The sequence below is a fragment of the Elaeis guineensis genome, chromosome 1 (assembly GCF_000442705.2).
Source record: "Elaeis guineensis isolate ETL-2024a chromosome 1, EG11, whole genome shotgun sequence".
Taxonomy (NCBI): Eukaryota; Viridiplantae; Streptophyta; class Magnoliopsida; order Arecales; family Arecaceae; genus Elaeis; species Elaeis guineensis.
The window spans coordinates 28,955,168-28,968,519 of record NC_025993.2 but is presented as its reverse complement, the minus strand read 5'-3'; the positions used below and the strand labels follow the sequence as shown (position 1 = coordinate 28,968,519).

The following is a 13,352-nucleotide window of genomic DNA, read 5'->3' as shown; positions in this document are numbered from 1 at the left end:
TAGATGGGCCGCACATCAGATTGGATATAAATAGCTTAGCTCCACATATCTTATCTCAATGGTTGGGTCGGCAACCATGAAGATAGCTCATTGGCTTGAGATATTCATGATAACACACTGATCTAAGATATCCATGGTACCAGTATAATATCTACAAAAACTGACAATAGATACGGTCTCCACATCAACTTCCAACTTGAATATTAAATGGGATGAATTATTTTCAACAAGTTTTTATGCCTCCATGACTAGTTGCATATAACACGCAAGGTATATTTAAATACAAAGGCGGCAAGAAATCAGGAAACAATAAGAGTTGACCATCCAGTCTCCATTTGTGGTCCACAAACCTAAACCTTGATTAAAAATAAATAAATCAATAAATAAGTAAATCCAACTCTCCTGGGCAACCCTTTAAGAAACCTTCCACCCCACGCACTTATACCGAAGCAAACAATCGCAGATCGACACAGTATTGTCCTAAGGAGCCATTCGTTGTGGGAGGACTAGGGTTTCTTGTGAAAGCTCCATTACCCCTTGCAATGGTTCTCTCTTCTTTGAACTCTTGCATTGGTTTTCACTTAGATGAGCACCGATGGGTTATCCAAATTTGTAGCACCCTTGAAGAGGAGGTCGAAGAGGATGTTCAAATCCCCGTCTCGGTCTTCAGCGTCCCCAAGACATGGCTCTCCAACAAGCCCGAAGCCTACATTCCCGAGCTCTTTGCACTCGGACCATACCACCATTGGCATCCCCAGCTCTACGAGATGGAGCGCTACAAACTTGCCACTGCCAGGAGGACACAGAAGAAGCTCCAAAGCATCAAACTCCACCAACTGGTCGAGTACTTCATTAAGAAAGAGCACATGATTAGATCTCACTACCATAGGTCTCCTTTACTCTTCTATTAGCCTCTTAATGAGCTGTTTATTTCAATGCCTACTCTTATATATTTGAGCATGTTAGCTATTTACAAAATTGTTAGATATTTATTTTTCTATTCACATATTCCATAAAAAGTTTCATAATTCACATACCTGACATGATGCCAAAAATCTTTTTATCTTTGGAACCCCCTCGAATGGTAGGAAATAATATCTACAAGTGATTGACTTGCTCTCTTCAACTAGGCTAAGTTTTCTAGTACGCACCACTCATAGGACCAAGGGAGGTATTCATAGACGTAAAGTATCATACCTATAGATACTCTTTTCATAGAATTCAAAAAATATATTGTGACCCTATTTGAGGATAATAAATTGAGGCTCATGAATTCAAAGAGAGAAAATCTAAAGAGACATGGTCTATTCACCTAGACAACGGAACTAACTAACCATAGTTCCTGTAATGTATTTGCACCAACTTGTACATTCAAGTCCCACACCCAAACACCATGCCTTTTCATTTTCCAAAACAATAAAGACAAGGCTTTTCATTTTCCAAAAAAGTGTAATATAAGATCAAAGAAAACTATTTTAAAATTCATTTTTGAAGCCATAGATCCAAAAACCTCCCACTTGGTTTTAGAATAAAGATATATATACGTATTGTTCAAAACAAAGGCCATGACAATAGGTATTATCTCAAATTTTCCAATACATATTTATGTAGTTAACCCGAACAAACACAATACATATAATTGTAGATTAGAGACTGGGAATCAAATCGATATGGGCCAAGACCAAATAGTCTACAGTTTATATCATACTTAGAACCAAATAACTCAGGTAAAAGTTTCGTTCCAGCTTGAGTATTAGCGATTAAAAAAATGTGCCCCAAACATTACAGGCCCGAATAATTGAAATCTAGCCCTCACGCCCCACACTAGGTCCATATCTAATAGAGAAGTTGGACCTTAGGGCAAAAACTACAAGTGCTCACAAATATCCAATCAATAACTAGTCATACAGCAATAAATAGTCATAACACATATCACCCAGCATGCAATTCATGGAATTATTATTGATGTTCAAAAAATCATCACACTTCAATCGCGTAATACATCAATATGAGACTAAGTCCATATTTTATACATAAACACAGACACAGTAAGACATTTAGCGATGATTCTGCCAAGTAATTCTTACGTGACACTTTCTGGACAGTAACTTGTTGCTTTCTTATGATCATATCTCTAATGGTATTTCTGTTCAATATATTTTGCTTTAGATTGACACTAAAGATTCTTAGTAATAGCAATGGCAGAAGGCTCCATCGAGTATTGTGCTGCATGGTCTTGTCTTTACCTTTCCAAGAAATTGCACTACCACAAAACATGGAAACAAATCCAGATATAGATTTTCTAGTATCCACACAACCTTAAAGTTAAAATCAGGGTAGCCAAGCAATTGCAACCCATCAGCCTGATATGTCAAGGCATATGACTTGGTCCACTTCAAATAACACAAAACCCATCTGACCAATGACTTTTCCTAGGATTTGATTAGAATCTACTGAGAATTCCCACTGCATATGTTAGATCTGGCCTTATACACATTGAGGCATACATAAAAGTTCTCATAGCTGAAGTATATGAAAACTTTGATTCATCAAGATTACCCTCAGGTGAATGAGGACAATCTTCCTTCCTCAATTTGTTTATTAGATTATAGGGAATTTCACCATAAAAGCACCAATCAATCTTAAATCAATGCAAGAGTGATTCAATATATGTCTCTTGAGACAAACAGAATTTATTTGTGCTTTTCATCCTTGATGATTTTTATGTTGAGGATGTATGAATCTTCATCATGATCTTTCATTTCAAATGTCTAAAATCACCAGCTTTGGATCATCATTAGACGGGCCACATCATTACCTACTAGAAAAATATCAATAATATATATATCTCAAGTATGAAAAACAATCTCAATCTTTCTAACTTACATACTTTATTTTCATTTCTAGTTGGCTTCAATGAAACCCATAGACTGCTTTATATAAATCTTCTTAATAAGATTTCTATTCAAAAAAGCTATCTTCATATCCATCTAGAATAACTCAAAGTTACAATAATTAACTAAAGCTAAACTTGCTCTGTTAGACTGATTCCGAGCTAGTGGGGAAATATTTTCCTCACAATCTATCTCATACTACTGAGTAAAACCTTCCTACCAATCTAGCCTTGAATCTTTCAACTTTCGCCTCAGCATTCCTCTTTCTTGTGAAAATCCACTTATATTTCACTAGCTTAATTAATTCATGTACATTTGCAAGTTTCTGCATTTTTTTTCTTGTGCATTGAATTGATTTCTTCTTCCATTGCTAATTAATTTCTACTTTTCAACATTTACATCCGAAATAGCTTCTTCATAAGTCTTTGGATTTGAGAGATGCTCTCACTTAATCTTGTGCACTCAAAAACCTCACTTGTAGATGTACAGAACTTAGAATAGGAAAAATTGAACTTGGTCTCCTTCCTCTAGTTACCCTTTTTAGAGGCGAAAGGTGATCCTTTCGATTATGAGAAGCTACCAATTGAGCTTGGTCAATATGGTTCGAAGAAATTCCAAATGGAAGAGAGTCACTTGTTTCTTCAAGATATGATTGTTCACTCTGTCATTCACTATAATCAATTCTATCCTTGATCAATGTCACATGGCTACTTTCAATAGTGGTCATTTTCACTTGATCAGACAATCTGTATCCCTTTGAAAAATCAATATAACCAATAAAAAAACATTTCTTTGTTCTGGATTTTTATTTATCTCTGACAAGATTAGGAATGAGAATATGAGAAATGAAACCCCAAATTCTCATATAATTTAACTTAGGTTTCCTTTCACGCCAAAGTTTGTAGGGAGTCTTTTCAATAGACTTGGAAGGCATGCTATTTTTTTTTTGGTACCAGGTAAGGTACACTATTTAGGACATGAGCTGCAATGAAAAGTGCTTCACCTGATAAAGAAGTAGGTAAATTTGCAAAAGTTGACATTGACCTCACCATATCTAGCAAAGTCCTATTGCACCTCTTGGCAACTCCATTCAATTTTAGCTAGAGTATAGAAATCATCTAGATACTTATAGGATTTTGGTAAGGGGTTAATATATAATGGTGGATGCTTTAGTCTTGTCATCTAGATTTATTCTATGATACTAATTTATCTACCATAGCAACCATATCATTAACATATTTTCTCATATCAGCCTCTTCTTCATGTGTAGCTCTAGAGAACCTTTTCCATAAGTATTGACATGAGCATTAGATTTCTATCAATATTTTGCCTCCAACTTGTCCAATATCGATCTCCTTGGTGGTCTCAGGATAAAAATAAGTCATACAAAGGGTTTTGCTAGTTAAGTACATTAGGTATATAAGACATAGAAACATCATTGGTTAATTTCCAATTATTGTTCTTATAGAAATCTTCCCTATATTTGGCTGTCATCTTGATTAGTCACAAGTTGAGATTTGCTTGGAGGCTGATCAACATATATAACCTATAAAATTCTAGAAGTATTTCTACCCTTTATTTCTAATCTATATTATTAGTACCATCTAAGACCTTAGATTTTTACAAAAATCAGCAAATGCTGATCTACCACTTGGTACAGGCAAAGAAATTCATGTTAACCATAAACATAACATTTACATACATTTGTGACATCCAACAAAATTCATTTACCCATTGGAGATTTATCAATATCTCTAGAACAACATGATAAATTAATTTACACTTATTTATCATATTTTTATTATGCCATCTACATTACCTATTGGGGATTTTACAACTCCTATAATCAACAAATAAAATTTTTGATTAAAAAATTGACAAGCTACAAGATACAAGAAATGCATTACCCATCACGGGTTTTGAAATTTGTATTATTAAATAAATACACAAGCTAAAATCTGCATAGAGTAAATAAAATTATGTTACATCAAGAGGTGAATAATTAAGAGTGAAAAAACTAAAATATCACATAACAAAATATCCAAAAGAAAAGAAGGCTAATTACATGGGCAAATGTGTCATGTTGAAGCATAGTTTTGCCATGGTAATAATGATTTATGAAGTTATTGTTACGTACTGATCTTTTATATATGCTAATGGGCTGTTGGCTGATTAGAAGGACTAACATCATACGTACATACATATGTACATACGTACATACCAATACACACACACATATATCGTATGTATGTATGCATTTATGTATGTAGATGTTGGTATGTATTTATGTATGTATGTATAGACATGCATATGTATACATATTGTTGGGTTTTGGGTCTGGTTCCATTGCCCATGATGGGCTAGTCCAACCCAGATTGCTTAAGATTCGATCACGAGAGGAAGTGGTTATGCGAAGGTATAAAATTCAGATAATTTCTCTTTTCCTCTCACTCTTATGTCAAGTTCTTTCTAACTCCATTCACCTTTGAAATCCCCTCCAACACTTCTAACTGTATCAAAATAGAGAAACATCAAGAAAAAACTCTCCATCTTGTTCTTGTTTATAGAGCATTTATACTATGGATTTTCTGTATTTCTTAATTGTGTTTAATATTTGGCCTAAAGTGAGTTCCATGAGCAGAAGAGCATATGATTCAAGCTCTCAAGATCCTAGGAGTTTCATACTCTGCTCACTTTTGAGGTAACTCTTAAGATTTGCAATTTTATTCCATATTCCTTCATCACATATATATTTCCATCTTACAAGAAACTTGTTTAAAGATATTTTATTAAACAGTGTTATTTTACAAAAGTAGTGTAAAATCTAATGTGACATTTAGATCTAACATGGAGTTCTATCAAAATTAAAATAACAGTAGAGGTTCAAATCGCTTGTATTTGTTAGCTATTAATTTGCAAATTTGTTGGACAAATACTCATTTTTCTATTCATAGATTCCATAATAAATTTTATAATTCATACGTCTGACATGATGCCAAAAATCCTTTAAGATCTTCAAAATTTCCCTAAGTAGTAGAAAATAATATCTACAAGCAATTGACTTACTCCCTTCAGCTAGGATTTTTTAGCATGCCTCACTTGTAAGACTAAAAGGAAGATATTTACAGACCTAAACTCATACTAAGAGACACTCTCTTCATGGAATTTAAGAATCATATTAAAATCCTATTAAAGGATAATAAATTGAACGAGGCTCATGAATCCCAAAAGATAAAATTTCATAAAAACATGGCCTTTCCACCTCCTACGCGAATTGACCACAACTTTCTCTGATGTATTTCCACTAACTTGTATACCATATTCAAACCCCACACCCGAAACACATGACCCTTTCATTTTCGAAAACAATAAAAGCTTGGCTTTTCATTTTTCAGGAAAATGTAATATAAAATTAAAAAAAGACTATTTTAAAGTTTTATTTTTAAAACTATAAATCCAACATAGCAAAGCTGCGATAACTTGGGAAAACCACTCTGCACCAATCACTTGCTTCACTTAACGGTACACTTTTCATGATGCCAGTTCAAAGGGAACAATGACAACACAACACAACAGCGGAGTCACTTTCAACTTACTAAAGCATTTTCCTTTGTTTTGTTAGTTTTGGGTGCTTAGTGTTCTAATGAAGTCTTTGTGTGCGCTGTTTAGGCACCTTGATTTCAATGGTGAGACTTTGGCATGGATGATGGCCATCGATGCGTGTTTCTTGTTTGAGTTCCTTCGCAACTATTCTAATGCAGAGGGAAAGGTCTTTAGAAAGGTGACAACAATGTCTCATATGGTGGATGCTGCAAGGATGAAGTTGGCCTATAATTGTATCCTTAGGGACATCATGATGCTCGAGAACCAGATACCGCTATATCTAGTACGAAAGATCCTACGATTTCAATGCCCTTCGTATCAAATTGCTGACGAAGAGCTCTCGAACATGTTGATAGGTTTTGTGAAGGAGGTTTCTCCATTTGAAGTGATGAAGAACTTTTCAAGCATCGACGTTAAAAACTATGCCCACCTGTTACAACTACTTTACTTCATGATTGTTCCCAAGGCAATGGAATCAATCGGAACCATTAACAAAACCGAAGTCCATGTCGATATCCCCGAGTTGAAGGAGACAAAGCCCATGTGTAACCCTAACTATGTGAAGCAACTCTTTAGTTCAGTTTGGAGGCAGGCACCGGGCTTAAAAGTCATGGAAGTCCTTGCCAAGAGGCCCATCAAATTCTTAGAGAAGATTCCATGGAAGATCATCTCCAGGCTCCCAGGGGTCTCGATCTTGGTCGAAAAGATCTTCTCCTTCCAGGGTGAAAAGAAATCAGAAGACGAAGACTCCACTGACGAACCACCTTTGGTCGAAAAGATAATGATCCCTTCCGTGACTGAGCTCAGCAAGGCTGGGGTGAAGTTCTCACCAACTGAGGGGGACTTGACGACAATATGGTTCAACTCGAGAACTGCCACATTTTATCTCCCAACCGTTAGTTTGGACGTCAACACTGAAGTCCTACTGAGGAATTTAATAGCCTATGAGACAACAGTTGAGTTGGGGCCGATGGTCTTCACTCGGTACACCGAGTTGATGAACGGGATTATAGACACCGAGGAGGATGTGAAGCTCTTGAGGCAAAGCGGGATCATCTTGAACCGGATGAAGAACGATGAGGAGGTGGCACAGCTCTGGAATGGGATGAGCAGGTCGGTGAGGTTGACGAAAGTAGGCTTCATAGACAAAGTGTTGGAGGATGTGAACAAGTTTCATAGCAGTAGGTGGAGTGTGAAGGCCCGGAAGATCATGAAGACCTATGTGTTTGAGGCGTGGCAGATCCTTACATTCCTGGCTGCTATCTTGCTCCTGTTGTTGACGTGCGTGCAGGCCTACTGCTCGGTCTATGGTTGTGGATCTCGCTGGGACCATGCCATAAACGCGGGGTTAGAGTGAAGTTTGCCGGTCAGGGGATTTCGCTGGGACAATGTCATAACTGCTGGAGAAAATAAGATGTTCATATTCGCAGATAATAGAAATATTAAAAAAATTAAAAAATAAAATAAATAGGAGAGGTGTGCCTGTAATCGAAGCGTGAAGAATTTAAAAAGGGAAAGAATTTTTTTTAATTCTTGCAAATTCAGTGCCGTTTTATTTTTGAGTTGTGTATAAGACTCTGGACTAATATCATCATGTAGGCCCGGTGCAGGTTACTACCGAAAATACCTATGATAGCCTAAACAATTGCCTCCTTATGAAGTGTGATGCACCAAACCCAGTTAAACAGCCGCATGAATCTTAACACGGTGGAAAAATCAAAAAAAAAAAAAGAGAAAGAAAAATTAAAAAAATAAAGAGAGAGAGAAGACTCCATCTTCTGTTGATTTTTTTCCTGATACACTCCCGAATAGAGTCGAAGTTAGAGCCAGGAGGAAGTCCAAGTCCTTCCCCTTCTATCTCTATTTAAAGGGTCGAAGTCTCTTGTAAAATCCATAATTGACCGATAGCCAAACCTCACCGGAAAAGTCCCAATCTTCTTCCACACACTCTCTCCATGTCAGCCTTAAATCCTCACTAGAGATAAGGTTTGAGAGAGAATTTTGGGCAAGATTAAAATGGCTCCATGTTAGATAAAAAGGGCGGCTTAAGTTGCTGTTAGAAAGAAATCAAATCAATATGATAACGGCACCCCTCAACAAGAAGTCATTGATTCTGTCGAGAATATCTAGATAGAGGAACAAGAACCAAACATAGTCCAAATAATGCAAAACTTAGTCGGTTTGATATAATTTCAACAATAATTGCAGCAACAGTTACTATAACAACAACCGATGCAACAATAGATACTGTTATCACAAGGATATAAAGAATAATAAAATCAATGAAGTAATATTATAAAATTTAAGAAGTTGTCTCTGGTAGTTTTCAAGAGGACTATCGAATCTTTGGAAGTCGCTAATTGAATTATGGAGATGGAAAAAACCTTTGCTGTCTAAGATTGTTGTGATAATGAAAAAATTTGACATGCAACATATTTGTTACAAGGTGACGTATTTAACTGGTGGCAAAGACTACAACATAAATATGAGTAAGAAAGGGAGCAACTTATCTGAGAGAGATTTTGAAGGATATTTTATGATCAGCATTTTTCTTAAAGTATAAGGATTAAAAAAGAGTAGAAATTTATTTATTTGAAACAAAGAAGTATGACAGTTGCAGAATATGAAATTAAATTTATTGAGCTTGCCAAGTTTGTTTTGAGGTTGGTTGAAGATGAGCATGATCAAGTGCATAAATTTGAGATAGGCTTGAGGACAAAAATCAGAAAGTAAGTAGTACCATATGAATTAACTATTTATACATATGTAGTAAATAAAGTATTAATAATTCAAAGGAATGTTAATGAAGAATATGCAAAAGAGAAAGAAGTCAAAAGAAGAGAAATGATCAAATGATTCTCAAGGACAGAGTAATAAAAATATTGAAGGTTTGAATAAGATGTTAATGAGTGACAACTTTAGGTCATCTAATAGTGTTAGATGTTTCAAGTGTGGAAACCTCATACTAATAATGACTGTTGTTTGATCATCGATGCTTGTTTTAAATGTGGCGAGATAGGTCATAAAATAGCTGGGTGCCCATAGAAAATTGAGAATCAATCTATCCCAATAGCTGAACAAAATAAAGATAGTAATTTGAAACCCCAAACCCGAGGAAGGGTCTATGCACTTATGCAATAAGATGTGCAGACTTCTAAAACAATGATGACAAACTCTGAGAGAGGTTCTCATAATTAATTAGACAGATTGATTGATTTCGTATATAAGGTAAGTAATGATTCACTTTCTCTAGATTTTTTTCTAATAAGTTGTTAATTAATTTATGTATGATTTATGAATCTCATAAAAATATATTTTGAATGAAAATTGATACGAAATTATCATAACTATTTATTGATTTAAAATTATATATGCATATTTTGATTTAATTATGAAATATGTATTATTCTATAAAAAAAATTATGATATGAATCAGTTGTGGACTCTCAGCCTGACAATATTCTAAACCTTGCCAATTGAGGGTTATGCATTGGCACTCTAAGCTCATGATTCCATTTCTGATCCAGTTATGAAATATGATATTCCAACCTGACCAATAGGATATAAGTGTAGTATTTTGCCCCACCACAGGATATAAGTATGATAATTTGGCCCGATCATTGGATATAAATGTGATATTCTAGCCCTGCCATAGGGTATCAATGTAGTACTTTGACCCGACCATAGGATATAAGTATAATATTCTAGTCCGACCATAAGATATAAGTGTGATCATGTTAAAAGAATAAGTTGAGTGAAATTTATTTTGAATCAGATTTTTGAATGTGATTGATTTCGAAATCAAATATATGATTATGTATATAAATACTTGAAAGATACTAACATTATTGAATTCATATTTTGAAAATAAATTTGATTATATTTGTACATTGATTAATGATAAATTATATTTTGATATTTGTAACTCATATCATTACATAAATTATCTAGTCAAAATAATCATTGCTTGCTGGGTTGTCTAGCTCATTACTCTATATTTTACTATGTTTATATATTTAGAGATCTAGCTTGACTCGAGGACTCGACATGAGAGAGCAAACTAAAGGTAGACTTTAATATTTTATTTTAGACTAAGATTTATTGAAATTTGATGTAAGACCATAGAATTTTATTTTGTAAGATATTTAATTTAGTTATTTAAAATAAAATTGAACATTAGTTATTTAAATTTTTGTTCCATCATTACTTTATAATATCATGATGAGATATCTTGCATGCTTGTGGGGAGAGCTCTCCATAAATATATAGTGGTTGCCGTGACCCCTAGCTCGTAATCTTGGGTTGGGGGTGTGATAATTAATATGGTATCAGAGCATAAGTGGATAAATTATAACATATAGAATTAGATATATAAGTGTAGATGGATAAACATTAAGGATATTGGGATAATAACTTATATTAATTTTGACAACTTAAAAATTTAGATTTAACATAAGTACATTGATGAATTTGAATTAGAATATGTAGTGGAAGCATAGTGGTCTAAATTATTTTTAAGCTAATCAAATAAGAATTTAGTTTGAAAGATATTATGATGAAAGATTTAATAAATTAGAGGATGACTAAAGCTTGTGATAAAGTAAACCAACATTTTTGAGGACTTGAGTAAGAAAAATTTCAATGATGAAATTTTTTTTAGGAGGAGGAGAATGTGATGCCCCAAATCTAGTTAAACAGCCACACAAATCTTAAAGCAGCAAAAAATCAAAAAAAAAAGAAAATAGAGAGAAGAGTCGCAACAAAGTCTTCCCTCTCATCCATTGATTTTTTCTGATAGACTCCTGATCGAAGTCAAAGTTAGAGGCTAGGAGGAAGTCGAAGTCCTCCCCCTTCCACCTCTATTTAATGAGACAAAGTCACTTATAGAACTCATCACCGACCGACCATTGTACCTCATCAAAAACTCTCCATCTTCTTCCACACACCCTTTTCGTGTAGGTCTTAAGTCCTCACTACAAACAAGGTTTGAAATGGAATTTTAGGTAAGATTAAGATGGCTCCATGTCGGATAAAAAAGGCAGCTCGAGTTGCTATTAGAGAGAGATTAAACCAACATGATAGCGGCACCCCTCGGCAAGGAGTCATTGATTTATTAGGAACATCCAAATAGAACAACAAGAATAGAACATAGCTCGAATAATGCAAACCTTAGTCGGCTTGGTGCAATCTCATCAATAGTTGCAGCAACAATTCCTACAACAATAGCTAGTACAACAACAAACACCACCAGCATAAAGACGTAAAGAACAACAAGATCAACAAAGTAATATTGTAGAAGTTAAGAAGTTGTCTCTAGTGGCGTTCAAGGGGATAATCGAACCTTTGGAAGAAGATAATTGGATTATGGAGATGGAAAAGGTTTTTACTGTCCAAGAATGTCATGACAATAAAAAGATTCAGTATACAGCTTATTTATTATAAGGTAAAGCATTCAACTAATAGCAAATACTGCAACACAAATATGAGCAAGAAAGGGAGTAACTTATCTAGGAGAGATTTTGAAAGGTATTTCATGATCAGTATTTTTCTCGAAGTGTTAGGATTCGAAAAGAATAGAAATTTATTTATTTAAATAAAGAAGTATAACAAATATAGAATATGAAGTTAAATTTACTGAGCTTGCCAAATTTGTTTCGAGGTTGGTTAAGGATGAGTGTGACCCAGTGCATAAATTTGAGATGGACCTGAGGACAAAAATTAGAAAGCAAATAATGTCATATGAATTAACTACTTATACATATGTAGTAAATAAAGCATTAATAATTAAAAAGGAAGCTAATGAAGAAGTCAGAAGAAGTGAAATAGATCAAATGATTCTCAAAGATAGAGTAATAAAAATACTGAGGGCTCGAATAAGAGGTCAGCGAGTGACAACTCTGAGTCATTTGATAGCATTAGATATTCTAGGTATGGTAAAGCTCATGTTGATATTGAATGTCATTGGATCATTAGTGTTTGTCCTAAATGTGGCAAAGTAGGTCATAAAATAGCTAAGTACCCACAAAGAATTGAGAGTCAGTCTATCCCAATAGCTGAACAAAATAAAGATTGTAATTCGAAACTCCAGACCCAAGGAAGGGTCTATACTCTTATGCAACAAGATATGCAGACTTCTGATACAATGGTGACAGACTCTAAGAGAGGTTCTTAAAATTAATTAAATAGATCGATTGATTTCACTCATGAGGTAAATAATGATTCACCTTGTCTAGATTTTTTTATTTATATAATATTATTTTGAATATCAAATAAGTTGTTAATAGATTTATATGTGATTTATGAATCTCATAAAAATTTATTTTGAATAGAAATTGATATAGAATCATCATAATTGTTTATTGATTTGAATTTGTATATGCATATTTTGATTTGATTATAAAATATATATTATTCTGTAAAAAAAAATTGATATGAATCGATTTTGGACTCTCAACCTGTCTATGTTCTGAATACTATCAATTGGAGGTTATGCATTGACATTCTAAGCTCATGATTCTATTTCTGATCGGCCATAGGGTATAAGTAAGGTAATCTAATTTGGCTACAAGATATAAGTATGGTATTCCGATCTTGTCAAAGAATATAAGTGTGATATTCTGATTCGATCATAAGGTATAAGTGTGGTATTCTGATCTCGCCACAGATATAAATATAGTACTTCAGTCCGACCACAAGGTATAAGTATGATATTCTGATCCGACCATAGAATTTAAGTGTGGTTATAATTAAAGGCTGATGAGTTGAGTGAAATTTATTTTAAATTAAATTTTTAAATATAATTGATTTCAAAATTAGATATATGATTATATATACGAATATTTGAAAGATACTAAC

The 13,352-nt window shown here is 34.0% G+C and overlaps 1 protein-coding gene across 1 annotated transcript; it reads left to right on the top strand.

Moving 5' to 3' along the window:
• Positions 1–542: 542 nt before the first annotated feature.
• On the top strand, positions 543–7,854 carry LOC105032292 (putative UPF0481 protein At3g02645). Its single transcript, XM_010906699.4, has 2 exons — positions 543–889; positions 6,564–7,854. The coding sequence occupies exons 1-2, from the start codon at positions 543–545 to the stop codon at positions 7,852–7,854; spliced, it is 1,638 nt and encodes a 545-aa protein (XP_010905001.4).
• The last annotated feature ends 5,498 nt before the right edge of the window (positions 7,855–13,352 follow it).